General features: G+C 37.0%; 1 protein-coding gene across 2 annotated transcripts; it reads right to left on the reverse strand.

The window, feature by feature from the left end:
- Window positions 1-21: 21 nt before the first annotated feature.
- On the reverse strand, window positions 22-18,613 carry tyro3 (TYRO3 protein tyrosine kinase). 2 transcript variants are annotated; one of them, XM_057343204.1, is made up of 20 exons: window positions 18,458-18,613; window positions 18,290-18,358; window positions 14,396-14,579; window positions 12,702-12,802; window positions 12,407-12,577; window positions 10,730-10,816; window positions 9,650-9,765; window positions 8,604-8,784; window positions 7,609-7,751; window positions 6,220-6,358; window positions 5,896-6,022; window positions 5,682-5,776; window positions 5,497-5,592; window positions 5,275-5,355; window positions 5,068-5,160; window positions 3,381-3,502; window positions 2,902-3,011; window positions 2,620-2,779; window positions 2,340-2,476; window positions 22-1,485 (listed from the first exon to the last, which is right to left on the reverse strand). In XM_057343204.1, the coding sequence occupies exons 2-20, from the start codon at window positions 18,345-18,347 to the stop codon at window positions 1,074-1,076; spliced, it is 2,613 nt and encodes an 870-aa protein (XP_057199187.1). In that variant the 5' UTR covers window positions 18,348-18,358; window positions 18,458-18,613; the 3' UTR covers window positions 22-1,073. The 2 variants fall into 2 exon arrangements, with proteins under 2 accessions (XP_057199187.1, XP_057199188.1); XM_057343205.1 differs by lacking the exons at window positions 18,290-18,358; window positions 18,458-18,613 and adding an exon at window positions 16,330-18,279.
- Between the last annotated feature and the right edge of the window lie 284 nt (window positions 18,614-18,897).

Here is an 18,897-nt window from a genome sequence, read left to right on the forward strand (position 1 = left end):
AACTTGACAATGGATAAGATCTACAACAAACAAGACAGTTTATTACATCATTTACATTTAATCATTTAGCAGTTGCCTTTATCCAAAGCGTTTACAAATGATTTAACACTCTAAAATCAGCTTTAGCTGTGCAGTGATGAACTACAATAGAACAAAAGCTAAAAAACAACAAAACAAAACAAGCTGTCGTGGTTCTGTAATGCTTGGTTTTGCAGAATAATCATTCCACATAGCATAAACAAAAATAAACCTCAAGTCCCTTGATATCCCATTCTCAGAATGCTGCAATGAGGGTTTGCCTAAAAGGGACAGTTCACCCAAAAAATGAAAATTCTTCATTTACTCACCCTCATGTCATGTCCAATCTGTATGACTTAATGTCTTTTGCAGAACACAAAAGATTAATTAAAGAACTAATTTGATAAACAAAAACATTTGCCCCCACTCACTTCAATTCATTGCCGCAAAACCACCGAGACATTTCTCGAAATATCTTCTTTTGTGCTCCACAGAAAAAAAGAGTCATATACAGGTTTTGAATGGGATGAGGGTGAATAAATGATGGGAGGATTTTTTTCTGGTGAGCCATCTCTTTAACTCGCTGCAGGTTATAAATACAAAAAATCAGTTTTTGTAAAAACTTTTAAATGAAGGCACCTAATCTGTGAACCCCAGCAACTGGGAAGTCACAAGTACAAAACATACAAAAAATTCTGACTGTACCAGCACAAACAACACTTAATTTCTAACAAGAATGTACTGTACAAAACACTTCATAAATCACAGATTTTACTCTAAAAATGACGGCATTTCTACAGTCAGAATTAGTAAGTGAATATCAATTAGCATTGAAATTACGTGTCCACAAATAATTTTTCTAAAACGTATTAGCAGCTGATTGTTCACAAGGTGCTTCATGCCCCTAGAGTTAGCATGGAGAAAAGTTCTTAGCATTATTCCTGGGCATTTCCCAGTGCGACATCGTAGGAATGCTTAGTATCTTTATAGTGCTGTTGTTCTTTTACCAAAGTTTCTCCACTTGTGCAACAGACACAGAGGGAACACACAAAAAATCACACATTAATGATGACATCCTCTTCTTCGTCTCTGATGTCTTCCGATTGGCCATCGTCAGAGTGTCTGGTCTCATCATCTGTGCCGTGTGGACCGATGATGTACCGATAGTCTCCATCAATAGCAAGTGCAGCACCTGATGGCACCATTAGCCAGTTCTTCTCATCGTCCTCCATACCTGCGCACAGCCAGGGCACCCCCCACGAGGGCTCATCGCTACTACGCGTCCCTGTATCAAACCCTGGCCCAGAGGCCTGCTCTTCATCATCCTCCAGGTTCACATACAGCATTGCGTCTTTTTCAGGAGCTGGATTTAGCTTTGCCCACTGAACCTCCAGCTGATCGATCAGGTATTGGAAACTAGGGCGACACTTTGAAACAGGAGACCAACAGCTGTGCATGACCTCATAACTGGAGGTAAAGGAAAAATGAAACATAAGTACCATAACATATATATAGCATTTATAATGTTAAATAAGGGATGTCTCGATATATCAGTATTGAAAATATCCGCAATATTAAAAACCTCAATTGTTGATATTGTGATATCTCTACACATATAATATTGTACATAATTTAGCACCTGTTTCAAATTTGGTTTTAAGAGCCACAGAGTGCCATTCATTGGTCATACATTGACTGAATATTCTATCTATTTCTGTGGATATCGCTGTAATATCACGTTAATACCATGAAGTGAAAATCTGATATTGTAATAAATAAATATTATAATAATTCATATATTGTCATATATTGACTGATTATTCATTTTAAAACTATAATAATTCATTATAATAATTCATATATTGTCATATATTGACTGATTATTCATTTTAAAACTATATCTATTTCTACGAATATCACGATAACACCATGAAGTAAAAATCTGATATTGTGATAAAGAAATATAATTATTGACCATACATTGACTGATTGTTTATTTATTGAAAAAAACTATCTATTTCTGCTAATATCACGATAACATTATGATAATACTTTGAAGTGAAAATCTGATATTGTGATAAAGAGATACTATAATTATTGATCACTGGTCATACATGGACTGATTATTTATTTAAAAATGACATGCATATATTTCAGCAAATATCCCGATAATACCATGAAGTGAAAATCTGATATAGTGATAAAGAAATATAGTTATGTTGAATTATTGTTTGCCTTAATGATCAGTTCCTTTATATTGTATATATAATACAAAAATAAGTATTTTACAGAATTTATATACTTAAAGAACTAAAACTTACATGTCAACAGGGCAGTCTGGAGGCTGTTTGAGTCTTTCTCCCTTGATGAGATACTCATAAATTTCTGAGTTCTCTACTCCTGGATAAGGTGTCTGGCCTCTGGTCATGATCTCCCACATGGTCACACCAAATGCCCACTAGTACAAAAAACATCAACTTGACCAGCCTAACAAAGTCTAAACATCTGTATACAGAGTAAAGAAAAGATAAACATTTTTTCAAAAGAACAAGAGGAAAATGTCTAGTACTAGTAGTGAGAACACAGGTACTGTATTCATACCACGTCACTCTGTGTTGTGTAGACATTGTCTGCTAAGCTTTCCAGAGCGATCCACTTGACAGGCAACTTTGAGACAGACCCTTGTCTGTAATAGTCTCCACTGTAGATTTTCTTCGAGAGACCAAAATCTGCTACACATACTGTCATATTTTCATTCAACCTAAAATCAAAGATGCATGGGAATAGAGATATTTTATTTAGTGTTATAAGATATCAATGCAGACTGCCATTTAAACATGATGAGCAGCAGCTTTTTACACAAACACAAATGGAAAAACTCACATGCAGTTGCGGGCAGCCAAATCCCGGTGGATGATGTTTTTGTTGCTAAGATACTCCATCCCTCGAGCGATATCCAGCATGAACTGAATCAGAATTTGCACAGAGAGGGTCTAGAAAAACAAGAGACAACAACATTACATTATTTTATTACATTACAAAAGGCATATAAATACAATGCTATTAAAATGCAATTCATTTAAGAGTTGTTCAATTCTTCAACAACTGATACAATGCATGAAACGTTATCCAATGTGGTTGTTTATTTAAATGAACATACTGTTGAGTAATAAGCAACAGACGCAATGTCTGTTGTGTGTCAGTATGTGTGTAGCTCAACTGATAAATCATGGTGTAACGCTTAAATGATGGGTTCGATTCCTAGACAACACAAACGGATAATACGTATACCTGCTTGAATAAAAGCTTCTTTCAAATGAATAAATGTGTAAGGAGGTTAAAAGGTATCAGGACAAACTTACAAATGGTTCATCTCCAAGTCGAGACATAAGAAGAAAAGTGTGAAGATCTCCATGTTTCATGAAGGGCAGGATTACCATGGGAACAGGCAGCCGCTGCTGAGCTCTTCTGTGTAGACTCACCCCTGCACAAATGAATTCACAAAAACATATCATCTCCATAGAATCTAGTTTAACGTTTATATATCAAGAACGTTTCTAATAAATGCCTGAAACTTGAGAACGAACTTAAGATTTCCCTATAGAAGCAATATGAAGTTTAGCTACCTTCACGCATTCGTAATTGTTAAAGGGGTCATATGGCGCGAATACATGTTTTTCTGTGTCTTTGGTGTGTTATAAGTTGCCCATGCATGTATTAGACACGTAAAATTGCAAAAATGAAAGTGTGGGAACAAAAGATGCATTCTATCTAAAAGCGAATGCTCACCCAGACCTGCCTGAAACGCCTCGTGTAACCACACCCCGACGAATGTACGTCACTTCGTAACATGACTTGACTAAGACCGCCCAAATCTAAACGCAAGTAAAGTGGGCGTACCTGTAAATCTCATTGTATCGTCACTGTCACAGCCATGTCGCGGAGATGCTGTGTGTTTCGTTGCGAAAAGAAAGACTCTTTGTTTGCCATGCCAAAAGATGAGACGACTAAAACCGAATGCTTGTTTCTGTCTCAAACAAACTCTGTATGATGTATATGGTTGTTTGTTTATAGTCTTTATAACCTCGTATATAAAAGGTAAAACACTTAGCTATAGTTTTTAACTATTTAACATAATATTTATTTAATAAAACCTTACCAATCCTTTACATCCTGCTCAAGTCGCGCTGGCAAAGTTGGTGTATCGGCTTGATCATCTTCATTTTCCGGATCAGATTCGGGCTCGAAATGATATAAGGAAGTACCGATGACATTTTATCACCTGTCAGTACAATTGCTTGGGAACCTGATGTTCCGAATATGGTAAGAGGCGTAACATTTCCGTCAAAGCTTGCAGTATTCGACCAATCACTACATACAGGTTAACTGGCCAATCATAGCACACCTCGCTTTTCAGAGCAATGAGCTTTGTTAAAAATCAGCGGGGCAAAGAGGAGATACAAACATGCACGGTATGTGGAAAATACAGCGTTTTTGAACCTTAAATCGTGTATACACATTACATCACATCTAAAACAAACGATAATATTCGTTTTAGCCGTGTCATATGACCACTTTAAAGTCCCAGTGAAATTAAAAATGACAATTCTTATTTTTTCGTGAAATATCGCAGCGTTTATAGTAAATACAGTAGCTTATCAATGTGGGTCATTATTAAAATTCATGTACCCTCATAATCTTCAGTTAAAATCTGAAAATGCACTTCCGCCCTGAAATGACTATCCATCTCAAATGAAGTGAGTTAGACGGCTTGGGCGGAGCATCCGTTAACTCCGCCGTAGTTCTTAGAAAGGGAGGGGTGGAGTGAGCCGTTGGCTGCAATTCGCAACCTCACCCCTAGATGCCGCTAAAATCTACACATTGGTGCTTTAAATAGTCAATAGTTAAATAAAACAGTATTAATCACAAACTGTTTAGAGAAGAACACTGGCCAAGATAACATTTGGTTTAACTTAAATTGTTCTGTAGAGAAATAATGAAAAAAACCATAAAGTAAAATTTCATTAAAGGAGAAGTGTGTCCACTAACCAATAAGCTGAATGACATTGGGATGGTGGAAGTCCTTCATATATGCCGCCTCTTTAAGACACTGTTCAATGTCACTGGTTGAGTTAATATCAGCTGTGTGAAGAGAAACATGAATTACTGAACAGTAACAATGACACCAACATGTAAAGACTTGACAAAATGATCCGTGCACATTCCACTGCTCGTAGCTTTTGCACGTTTCCTTACTTTTGAGGACCTTCACAGCAACCTTCTGCCCGGAGTTATTCTCTGTTTTGAGAAACGCTTCTCTCACGGAACCAAACTCACCTAGAAAACCAAACCAAACCCATGAGCCATTCATACACTTCCAGTGAGTACGGTTATTTTTCAAACTAGTCTCGACTAGTCAGATTATTCACCAATTGATCTGATTTTCAACAACACAGGACTAATAAAAACTTAGCCAACCTTTGCCAAGCATGCGTCCCAGAGTTAAGAGCCTTTCAGAGATGAGAACATCCTGTAGCTTGGCCTTCAAGTCACAACTGATTCCAAGACTGTCCACTAGAGGGAAACACAGTCCAATTTCACCATTTACAACACAGCAAACGTGTCTATAACCATGTAGCATGTCAATAATAGTACACACTTACAAGTGCATTCTGGGAGTTCAGGGTATTGCCTGTTGAAGGATCTGGCAGCAGTAAAAGTGACTTGGGCCTCTGTTCCTGGAGCTGTGAATGCAGACCTAAAAACAAATTTCAAAGACAACCAGATGGCGCACTTTTCAAGAAAATTCGCAAGTTAAATATGTCTTAAATAAACATAACATAACTTGAAATATTTATTTAATTCTGAAAAACACACCCGAACTGTGTCTCTTTCCCCCTTTTCCGTAATAGAACAGTCAACAGGAGCCCCACCATGGTGGCCACAAGAAGTCCAAAAAGCAGCCCGACCCAAATGTGGCCCCTCTGGGTCTGAGCTTGTGTAGCTGAAATGACACAACAGCATTGAAAGCTACTTCAGCTCAAAAGGGCCTTGAGTTTATACGGCATGTTTCAAATGACTACACTTCTGTATCGTAAACCACACATTATCAGCACAATATATTGTATGTATTATGTCAAACGCTGTTACATAACTAAAATGACTGTTTTAGATACAGTATGACAATGTGAATGGACAGACCTGATGCAGGCATCACAAGAATCGGCTGACTCCACGGACCACATCCTACCGCCGTGCAGGCCGAAACCTGAAAAGTGGAGTTAAAGAATCGCCCGGCGCCCGAGAGGTGAGCGTAGTTTTCCTTGAACAGTAAGGAGTCCTGTAAACAGAACAGAATAAGACTTGTTTGTCGGTGACACAAGAGACATGAAAACCAACACAGTTGTTGACAAGGACAGTCATTTCACAAACATATCTGACTATAGACGGTTTCAAAGCGCGCATGCACGCTTTTGTGGTCCAATCTTAACTTCCGGTACATGCCCGCAAAGAATTAAAGAGAATTAAATAATTAACGTCCGCAAAGAATCCCTGCAGATTATTTCTGACAAGCAAAAAAATTAACAAGTAAATTACACTAGCTAGCAAGTTAAAAGTATTTATTTTGGGTTACCAGTAGAAGAAACGTTACTTGACTAACCTTAAATGTGACAAAGTTACACGCGACCCATTCAACAAATTGTTTATTAATAAAATATTAATATAAATCAACATTAAATTAAATATAAATAGTTATATTATTAGCCACTAGCCAGACCGATCAACAAACACAGATTCTAAATTAACGACCAGGCCTGTGCGTCCGATGAAACAGTCTATAAAATGTTGTGACTGACCAATCTGAATCAAGTATTCCAGAACCCCATGTGATCAAATAAATTAACTGAATAAAATGAAACTGCTAAAAAGAACAGCATTAAAGAAGGACATATTTGAAATAATTGATCAAAATGTTTTTGGGGGGGTTTTTTACGCTCATGTTGTTCCAAACCTTCTAATGTTGTTCTAAACATTCTAATTTTCTCCTCTTGTTTTCTACAAAAGATAAAGTCAAACACAAAATATGAGGATGAGCAAATGATTTTTACTTTTGGGCGAATTATTTAAAGTGTAAAATGATGTCATTGTGAGTCATTACAAAACGCGGTCACGCCGTCATCAAACTACCGAGTCATCTACATTTCCAGAAAGTTCAAAAACAGTTGTCAATCTGGATTGTCAGGTTTAAACAACTTAACCACCTTGTAAACATAAATCTGCACATTACAATTCGATGCTGTCGTAAAAACAGAGGTTTATATGTGTCTCCAGAGCTCATGTTTGGTCATTACGGTGAGTCATTGTAGAATCTGTAACTTGATCACGTTGTGAGGATATGAGATAAACGTAAGAATACATTTCTGGTCATTGATCTGGGAAAAAAATAAAACCCTTCTGAGTGAAACAAGTCTCAATAATCTTATAAACTACCAGATTTTTACTATAAAAAACAGGAAATATTTATTTATCTTCATATGCCTGAATGTATTCTGTTAGTGTGGCTCATGTTATCACTGAATAATACTGTACCTGACTCTCTCCTCCCTGGCTCCATTGTACTTTATATGCTAGTAATCGTCCCCGTAGCTCCGCCTCCTCCAGCGGCGCCCAGGACAGAGTCAGCTGCTGCTCTGTGAGTTCAAAGGTCAAGTTCTTTGGAGCAGCTAATGGTGCTGTGTATAAAAGATATAAACATTGCAAAAATGAGCATGTGCATGAGTCAACTGCCACACTGCAGAAAACAGTATGGGGTCAAGAGTCGAGAATGCCTCTGCACAACAATAAACAAAGTCACAGCTGATAAATGCAGAATTAATTTCAGCAGCAGGTTGCAATGCCACCCTCTGCCTGTACAGCACATGGCAGCACATTAGACTCCGTACACGCAACCGTGCATTGAAATGGATTGGGGACACACACAATAGCACATTGTACCACTCAGCCTGGAATCTGCTGGACTGTGGCCAGTGCTACCAGTTTACAAACATGCAAATAGGGTCAACATCAGAAATCCCTTCTGCTCCCCCAAAACCCCCGTCGGCTCCTCCTCTTCCAGTCCCCAGGCCAGAACCGGCTCTCTGGGCTGTTTGTTTACTTCCAACCCACCGAAACGTTGGTCGGAATGGCTAATGATTTCAGTCTCAATGGAATGTTAAAAATGTGCGTCGTATAGAATCGTGCTTTTCAGAACTTTTCTAATGGAGTAGTTGGCCCACCATGGTTGAGAATTAAATCGTCATTTCTAATACAGCCCTTCTTGATCTAAAAACAACTCATTTAGAGATGTATGCAATAAAAGCATGTTGCAGAAAGCTATAAGCATCTTTTAAGATGAGTCTGAGTTCTACAAACACAATTTTCTTCCGTCCTTCCTTCCTTCGAGGAATCCTAACACTCTTCGTCTACAGAGACAAATACTGGCATGTGAATGTGGATTGGTTTTTGTCTTGCTAGAGCAGTCGTTTATATTTACACGACCCAACACATCACTGCAGGACGTCATTATCTTATCTACTGTTACATACCGGCCTCTGGAGTATAAAAGTCCACCCATTGTGAGAAGGGTGAAGACCCCACTTCATTATCACAGCGGATTCTCACGCTGTAGTTTGAATGACTGAGGAGTGAATCAAACATGTGCTGGAATGGCGGAACTGGCAAATCTACATCAGGAAGTTTCACCTTTCTTCCAGCTCCCCTGGACATCTGCAGATGGGGTAGAGAAAGATAATTTTCATCTAAAACACATTTCATTTTTGTGCTTGTAGGTTTGAATGTAGAAAATGAAGACTTCTGCACTATATTCCAAGTCTTCTGAAGACATTCGAAGGGGGAAAGGATAATCTGGGTAAATAATTTATTAAAAGAATTAACTATCTTTCACTGTAACTCTTAAAGGTCCAATGTGTAATTTTTAGAGGCTCTATTGACAGAAATGCAATATAATATACATAACTATGTCTTCAGAGGTGTATAAAGACCTTACATAATGAAGCGTTATGTTTTTATTACCTTAGAATGAGCTATTTCTATCTACATACAAGCGGGTCCCCTTGCATGGAATTCACCATGTTGTTTCTACTGTAGCCCTAAACGGACAAACTGCGCTACAAAACGCGTTTTGTAAATACGGTTTCTCCGTTCGGCAAAGAAGCAAAAACGTGACAACATCTTAGCCCTGTGTCAGCCACCATAGTGCTTCGAAAGGGAGAGGAGGAGTCAGCCGTTGGTTGCAATTCACAACCTCACCGCTAGATGTCGCTAAACTTCATACACTGGACCGTTAAGATCTCATTTACGTACATTGAAATACGGCACATGAGAATTAAGGAGATAACAGTGATTACCTAGTGATTAGTAATTTATTTGACAAAGCAACCAAATGACTTCAGAAGGCTTGGATTATGTTGTATATACAACTTTTAAGTTGCCCTTTTTCAACATCACTCAAGCTCATTTGTCCACTTTAACTTTTTAAATGACCACAACCATGACAGAAATAAGAACACAAGACATGGGCTTTAATCATTTGAAACTCAATCACACCATGTAGAAAACAGGAATACTCTACCTGTATAGTGCAGGTAGAAAGACGTGAATGTCCGGTGAAACCTGCGCTCCATGTTAGTGTAACGTTACTTTCAGATGCCTGATGCACCCTGATACCCTGAGGGGAATCTGGACGGACTGTTCACAAAATCACACATAAAGAGAAACATACACTATTAAAACTTTTGGTTTAAAAACAAAACAATCTGTCAACAGGATTGCTCAAGTTGCTCTAAAACTGTACAAAAAATGTTTTACTCCTACTGTGAAAGTCAATAGTGCCCCAGAACAGTTTTTTGTACAAAATTTTAAGACAACTTGAGGGTGAGTAAATAATCAGAGAATTTTCATTTTTGGGTGAACTAAAAAACTCAAGCTGGACGCTCATCTACAGTATTTTTTAATTTACATGTGAAACGTACATCCATGCATGTGACGTGAGAGTACAGTTTTTTGTAAAGATATAATGTGTAATGGGCAGAACTGAGTTAAAGGGATAGCTCACCCAAAATGAAATTTCGGTCATCATTACTCACCCTCTTGTAATTTCTAACCTGTATGACTTTCTTTCTTCCGCAGAACACAAAAGATTTTTGAAGAATGTTGATAACCGAACAGCAGTGGCACCCATTGACTTCTATTGTATGGACACAAAACCAATGCAAGTGAATGGCTGCCATCGCTGTTCAGTCAACAACATTTTTCAAAATACCTTCTTTTGTGTTCTGCAGAAGAAAGAAAGTCATACAGGTTTGAAATGACAAGAGGGTGAGTAAATGATGACAGAATCTTCATATTTGGGTGAACTATCGCTTTAAGTGGACTTGCACCATGCGCTTTAGACCATACGCTTAGATCGTTAAAATAGGGCCCAATGTGTAAAAATTCTTTAACACAAAAACGTGTTATTCTTTTTAAACACCCTTTTTGAGAGAGCAATGACAAAATGCATGCTTTTAACCTTCAACCTTCTGGTGATCGTATTTGTGTAGTTGACAGTTTATTGCAGTTGTTATAATAACAAAAAAAAAACGATTTTGCATTTGTATTTAACTACAGACATATAAATCTGTGCAGTGTTTGTGCGTGTGATGTGTCTCACCTTTAATGTGCACCGTGCCTGTGCGGGACACAGAGATGCCTCGTGTGTTCCTGGCTTCACAGTAAAACTTTACACTCCCATTTACACCTGTCAAACACATGAAAAACACATCGCTGTTCACAGGTTTTGCCTCACTTTGCTCGTACTGACAGTTTTTCATGTCTCAGCTTGCCTTATGAACAATGCAATGACGGCTCTGGTATTCTGACACATGTCTTTGACCAGCAGTGAGAGAGTTTGTCTCACAAACCCATTTATGCACATGGTGAAGGTAGCTGTTAATGTGGAAAGGAGACATAGACTTACATAGAAATCGTGACTCAATGCTTTCTCAGCATGGGCTGCTAAAAATGGAAAGTTAACTTTACTGGGCTTTAGTATTGATCACTATAATGCACTCACTCAGAGCTATAGGATCCAGTTACAGAATGTAAAGGCAGGACGTGAGCTCAATCTTAACATTATACGTCACCAACAGAATGTTTTTACACCATAATGACATTAGAAATGAAACCTATACATATTCATTAAACCAAAAGAAATATTAAGCGTCATTTCATGGTTACAAATATCTCACAATGCTCTTTAACAGACTATAATTTCAATACCTGCTCCAAAGAAAACTCATTTCTACAAAGACCAAAGCCTAAAGTTGCCCCACCCACCATAAACAACAATTGATTCAGTTCTTCAATTCAACTGCCAAGTGTTTCACCTCAAAGATCTGAAAGAGGATTTTTGAAACAACAACGTTTCATATGATGTTTCATAATGTAATTGTTGTGTTTTCCAGTAACACGTTATTTGTGACAACATGTAATCTCACAGTGTGAAAAAACAACATTACTGTTTTTATGTCACATTTGCCTTGTGATCAAGCAAAAGTCAAACACATTCCACTAGAAGAAGAAAAAAACTAAGCTTTTGTTGAAACTAGTAACTTTGTATTAGCACCTATTGTATTATTGCTCGCTTATTGCTCCCTGAACTCTCTGTAAGTCGCTTTAGATAAAAGCGTCTGCTAAATATAAATGTAGAATCTCTCTCTTTCTCAAATAAGTCAGTTCTTTTGGATTGTTGTTTTTAACTGGTTCAAAAGCTTGATTTGTTGTTTTTGCGTTTTTGAAACTCCCTGCAAGGCACTATATGCTGTTTTATTGTAGTGAAGAAAATATATTTAGTGAGTAATCTTTATATCCCTAGTTCTGCAAATTAATGTTTTTGCGTCTTAAAAATGTAAAGGAAATGCATATGTAAAGAGTTGATGTGCATGAAATGCATCTGTTGCCATGGATACAATAATATAAAGTAGCTAAAGCAAGTAATAGTGTCCTCAGATTTTTTTGTCCGAACAACAACTTCTTGTAAACATACGGTTTCCTTTGAAGAAATGCAATCTGAAGTATCTAAAACGTACATTACCATTACCAAACTGGAGAGCTGCCAAAGCAACAAGGGAAAATGATTTTCATAAAGCACATTCAATGCCAAAACAGCGTTTTCAAATCTATCTGCTTTAGAGAATGTTCTCAAAAACCTGTATAGTCTCAGTGTGGATGAAAGACCAAAACAGAGAAAAAAGATCAAACAAAACGAGAAAAAGTTTCCCTAGTTTTTCTAGTGGACAAGGCCTCGAACATACTGGACCAACCTGATTTAAGCTTTGATGCATCTCACCTTTAACAAAGAGAACTGAAGGGGAGGCCATGAAGTCACCCTTCTGTTCACCTCCCAGCCACCACAACACCTCCACAGGGTCTGGAGGACCTCGTGCGGCACACGTCAGGTTAAAGGGCTCTCCTGCAAAAACGGCCACATCGCTGGGCTCCACTACAAAGTGAGGCACACCTGAAAACACAGCGTAAAATAGAATAATGTTAAATAACAGATTGTTTTGTAATGTAAAGGACTGTATTGTACTGAAGGAACAAGATATGCCCCAGGAAAGCGGTGTTAGAAGCCATTGTCAAACCTTCGACTGTGACCCAAGCAGGCTCAGAGGAAATGATTGTGCCGTGATATTCCACCTCGCACCAGTACTTCCCAGCGTCCTGCTGTTGCACGGATTTAACGCTGAAGAGAAAAAATGGCTACTTCATCCACAAAATGACTGAAAACTTGACGAAAGCACACATTTTCATAAAACAGTATCAACCGATTTTTACTTTAGTTGGACAAAGCAACTGCATGTACGCTGAAGAAATGTGTGGGATTTACATTTGTTTTTACAGTAATGATCGCAAGCAAGAGAAACTATTAAAGACATTTATAGATTAGGCTGGCAACACTTTACCCATGTGACTTTCTCTGGCCATGTTTCCCTGTTTGTTATCCTCTTATGCCTAATCTTACAGCAGACAAACCCTTTAAAAGCCAATTTCCACCAAACTGTTTTTAGTCCAGTCTAGCTCAGCATCTGAATCACAGGCGACCGGACCGCGTCAGTGCTCGTGCAAGGGATTACCGGCCAAAACAGCATTTAGTGCAGCAAGCTCATGTTACTAATGCTTATGTGCATTACATGCGGATATCTGTTCACACGAAGAGCTAAGTTAACGGGATAGTTCAACCCCCCAAAAATAATTCTGTTATCATTTACTCACCCTCGCGTTGTTCCAAATCTGTATACATTTCTTTGTTTTGATGAGCACAGAGAAAGATATTTGGAAGAATGCTTATAACCATACAGTTCTTGGACACCATTGACTACCACAGTATTAACTTATTTTTTTTGTTCTGTTGAACACAAAAGAAGATATTTTGAAGAATGTAGGAAAGCAAACAGTTCTGAGGCACTATTGACTACATTGTCATTTTTCCTACTGTGGTAGTCAATGGTGGCCAAGAACTGTTTGGTTACAAGCATTCTTCCAAATATCTTTCTATGTGTTCAACCAAACAAAGAAATTTATACAGGCTTGGAACAACTAGAGAGTGAGTAATTCATGACAGATTTTCATTTTCGGGTGAACTATCCCTTTAACCTGCCTGCATATCACAAGAAAATTCAAACTTCCGGCAGCTCGTGAAATGCGATTTTATGGTATTTTTAATGGTGTGTTCAGGAGTCTTTATTATTTACTGGCTCAGCCCCCAATTAAATAACCATCTCAACTTCATCTAAACAACTTTCCTTCCTTTAATCCTTTGATACACAAGAAAAGAAAGTGCATGAAATGTCTTGTTTTGTGGTGCTATACTCAGATTTAATAACACATAATTTACTATGCTCAAGAATGATCTTAAACAAGGTCAAATTTAAGTTTGTATAACTTTTGTAAGAACGTCAGAGGCTGAACACAGAAACAAATAATCTACTGAGAAAAACAAGAAGTCCTTGACAAATATTCTCTTCTCTACATAATGGGCAACAATGAATGTGCAAACATCATCGCTTGGAGTTACTTTGTTATCTAATGAATAAAGAACAAACAGTAGCTCTGGTTTTCTGATAATAATAAAACAAGAGACTTCAGGGACACAATCTCATGACCATGGTCGCATGACAACTAAATACACTCTCTTCTAGGCAAAAAGAGAGGACGATCCTTGTGTGTGATCAAACCTGAGATCAACACATATTCCAACATCCCCTTTATCTACTTCTGATGTTTCAATTCTCAGTTTCGACCATTATATTTTAGTTTAGATTACAGTCAACCCTACCTGTGAAAGGTCTCCCAATGGTGCGCATCCAACGTGATGTACATTTGATCTGAGCTGTATATCTTTTCTCCATCTTTCATCCATGCAATCTCTGGTTCGCTCAATCCTTCAAAGGCACAGCCCAGACGGGCCATGTTACCCTGAGTGACTGTGATGTTCGAGGGATTTTTGGTGAAACGTAGACCTGAGAAAACACACACAGTTTGAGATGTTGCTAATGCAAATTTACAAAACAAGTAATATCAAGTTTGTAGAGTTATTTCTATCAAAACATAATTTTTTAGTGATTGAACAATATGTTGATTTCAATGGTTTCAATAGTAACCAGGATGACCGATGGGTAAATTCTAAAAAAATCACTTCCTTATTTAACACAAAATTGACAAAATAATAGTATTTGTCTAGTATCCATTGACAGAAGGCCGAACCTCAAAATGCTAAAATATCAAGTCTATTTTTATCTTATAAAACACTTATTCCTCTCTGTAAAATAATAAATGTTGGGTAAATTACTCTGAAAAAGTAATTAATTACTAGTCACTAATTACATATTTAACAGTGTAATTAGATTACTGTACAAATTACTCTCTCCAAAAAGTATTGAATTACTTATTACTTTCTATATCCTACATCAACTTTGATTAGAATTGATTCAAGGATAGTTTATTTAATTAATTCAAATAAATAATTAATAACTACAAAATTATTCTTATTAACTGATCAAAGTATTACAAATGTGAGAAGGATACATAAAAGCATACATTTTAAAGTTAGATTTATAATTTTGATGTAATTTTAATATTTTACACAGAATTTAGTTCAATTACATCAGAAGTAACTGTAATTTAATTACAGAAAAATAAGAGTAATCCCTTACTTTACTTTTTAGGGGAAAGTAATTATATTACAGTAACTAATTACTTAGTAACTAGTCAAATCTAACGCAAGTAAATTTTGGATTACCTCAGGGATCGGTTTTAGGACCCTTGTAGGGTTGCACGGTGTACCGGTGCTACGGTAGCATCGCGATGCTAAATCTTCAAAATACCCGCAATGCCTCTCTATTTTTGAAACGGTAGTATCGTAGTACCGTAGTTAATGTTGCATATGCGCATTAATATTCATTTGAACACTTACATCTGCCTTTTTGCGGTGTTTATCTCCAAAATGAATGTGTGTTTTGAATGACTCGGACGAATGATTCTAATTAGTATTTTGAACGAGTTGGTTAAATGATTCACTAACTCAGTGGGAAATTGACGCCACCTACTGGCCGTCTTAGTTCTGCATTTAAAGTAAGCCTAATATTTCCCTTTATAAAGACTGCTGTATCAATTAAATTTGTTACACATTTGAATTAGTTCCCACGTGAAAAATGATCTAGTGTACTTTAGTATTTACTACAGTAAACTACTATAACTCATAGATACTAGTGTTTTTGAGTCTTACCATAGTAAACATAAGTAAACTTTTTTTTTTACAGTATTTGCTACAATTTAACCAATTAGTACAATTAATACAACAAAATATTATAGTGCAAAGTATAATACAGTTTACTATAGTAAATACAAAATGTTTAATCTAAATCTGTTTTTTTTTTGTATAGATTTGAATTATATGGCACAGCATCGTGATACTACTTGGTATCGAGATACTTCAGCTGGTATAGTATCGTAAGACATGTTTATGGTACCGTGACAACCCTAGACCCTTGCTATTCTCCATATACATGCTTCCCCTTGGCAACATTATTAGAAAACATGGAATTAGCTTCCACTGTTATGCAGATGATACTCAGCTATATATCTCATCAAGACCAGATGATTCCTTCCAGCTATCCAAATTGGCAGAGTGCATCGAAGATATAAAACATTGGATGACTAGTAATTTCCTTCTTTTAAATTCGAATAAAACAGAAATATTACTTATCGGACCAAAGACACGTAAACAGAATATTTCGGATTATAACCTGCAAATTGAAGGCTGCACTGTTACTCCAACAAATACAGTTAAAGACCTCGGCGTTATATTAGACAGCAACCTGTCATTTAAAAATCACATCTCAAATGTCACAAAAACAGCCTTCTTCTACCTTAGAAATGTTGCCAAGTTACGAAATATTTTAAGTGTTGCTGACGCAGAAAAGCTTATTCATGCATTTGTGACATCAAGACTTGACTACTGTAATGCACTGCTTAGTGGTTGTCCTGCATCATCAATACAGTTAGTTCAGAATGCAGCTGCCAGAGTTATAACCAGGTCCAGAAAATAAGATCACATAACCCCAATGTTATCAACCCTTCACTGGATACCCATTAAGTATCGTATTGACTTTAAAGTTCTTTTAATCACTTATAAAGCCTTAAACGGTTTAGCCCCTACCTCCTTAACAGAGCTTCTATCACACTACAACCCATCACGCTCTCTAAGATCTCAAAACTCCAGACTTTTGATAACACCTAGAATAACTAAATCCACCAAAGGGGGCGGAGCTTTCTCATACGTAGCACCTAAACTCTGGAATAGCCTTCCCGATACTATTCGAGGGTCAGACACTCTCCAAATGTAAATCTAGATTCAAGACACATCTTTTCAGCCAAGTTTTCACTTAATGCAAAATATGCTAAATAAACCACCGGGAGACTGCATTTATTAGATATTATTTACTACAATAATCTTGCTTGTTCTATAAACACCATGCATTGTGCTGTGTTTGACCTTTTTTGTGTTTTTATTTTAATTTTCTCCTGTAAAGCGGCTTTGGAACAATGAACATTGTGAAAAGCGCTATATAAATAAAATTGAATTGAATTGTTACACCCAATACTGAAAATAACATAAATATATAAAAATGACATAGATCAGAACAATGCAAGTCTAATTCCACAAAATATTAATAATTCCACTAAACACATGAATTCATGTGAAATGTTTTGCTCGGTCTGTTCATGTCTCGAAATGTCACGTGCATCTAAAAAATGACAAAGAAACAACAGAACAAGACATGTGCAATACATAAACCATGCCCCAGATTTGTAAAGAATTTTCATATTTTCTTCAAGGGGGCTTTTGTGTCCTATTCTTTCTGAGACATCTATTGTGTTTGTGTGCATCATTTCTGACATCACTGCCAGTGTGCAAGTTCATGAAGCCTGCAGATGGATGAAGGATCTACAGTGACAAAACATCACAGCTGGCCAAAACACATCCACACTCACTAATGAAAAACTTTTAACTACAGCACTGACCAACTACAACATGCTTGAAATAAATAACTTCAAACATTCAAAGAAGGTCTACGTGTGTTTTAGCTTCTAAACTACTTTAATATCACTTTTCACCCTGCTGAAAAACAACAACACACATTTTAATGTTTTCCATTGCAAATAGAAATAATATTATGAACCATCAGCTGTTTGTCGTTAACATTACAAAATTCCTTCACAGTATTTTATTTTACGTGTTCAATCCCATCAACAGAACATAAAACCCTAAGTTTCCATTAAAATCAATACAATTATCGATATTCTAACATTAATGTAATTATAATCTCACAGAAAACACTTCTCATATAAACAGCGATTATATTATTGTGAAAAAAAGTTCGTCATCAGTGTAGCAAAATGTAAATTCGAGATGCTGAATCCGCCAGTTTATACTCGACTTGGCTCCTAAATGACAAATCATATCAACCCTCAACCTATGGTAAAGAAAATTAATTTTTCAAAATGTTACAGAACAAGGTTGGAAACTTTTTGCTCGTGTTAATATTATGTGACCCCGTATATTTAGCCGCAAACACTGATGTTTATGGTGAAACCTTCCCCGGGTCAAAGCACTCACAGCGCTGATTTTAACGAAACGTCGAAACTCCGCGAATATCGACAGACTTACCATGAATCCCCTCATTGCAGTGCAGTAAAAACAGCAGTGTCCAGAGACAAGTCCCCATAATAACATCTTCTGTGAAAAAGATTCGTTTGTCCTTCACTTGCGATCAATGTGAACAGCAGTGATAATGTATTAACTGAGCGCTCGCGAATTCCATAGCACGACACTTACAGACAGACTTCACCGCCACTTCAACATCCTTCTGCTGCGTTAAATCATACCGTTTACTGTAACTGAACGAGTAAAATACAATGCTTATTATTTTAAAAAGCCTATAAGAGTAAGTGGTACTCAGGTGAAGTAAATTCGACCGATCAGAAAAGTGTGAAAACATTAGAAACTGTGCATTAGCGCCCCCTTTAGATCGTACGGCGTCTCTACACATCTCCAGCAGAGCAGTAGTTACACCAGGCTATTGTTTAGAGAAAATGTTGCTAATTTTAAGATAATTACACAGTTTCAATCGTTATGGTATAGCCAAAATAATCTTAATCCGATATATTTACCCACTACAGCTTTAAAGCGAAGGTTCCGGTTTAGCTAAATAGGTTTACTTCACTGTTGTGGGACTCTGTTGAGGGTGATCTCAACATTTACACACAGCATTAATG

This window comes from Triplophysa rosa, linkage group LG10 (assembly GCF_024868665.1).
Source record: "Triplophysa rosa linkage group LG10, Trosa_1v2, whole genome shotgun sequence".
NCBI lineage: Eukaryota > Metazoa > Chordata > Actinopteri > Cypriniformes > Nemacheilidae > Triplophysa > Triplophysa rosa.

Bases quoted from the DNA above. Each gene is read 5' to 3' on its own strand.
- tyro3 (XM_057343204.1), bottom strand. From the start codon at position 18,347: ATGGGGACTTGTCTCTGGACACTGCTGTTTTTACTGCACTGCAATGAG. The intron at 5,356-5,496 runs GTTGGCTAAGTT...TTGGTTTTCTAG, and splicing joins GGGACGCATGCTTGGCAAAG to GTGAGTTTGGTTCCGTGAGA. The intron at 3,503-5,067 runs GTTAGTGGACAC...TCATTTGTGCAG, and splicing joins CAATGTCATTCAGCTTATTG to GGGTGAGTCTACACAGAAGA.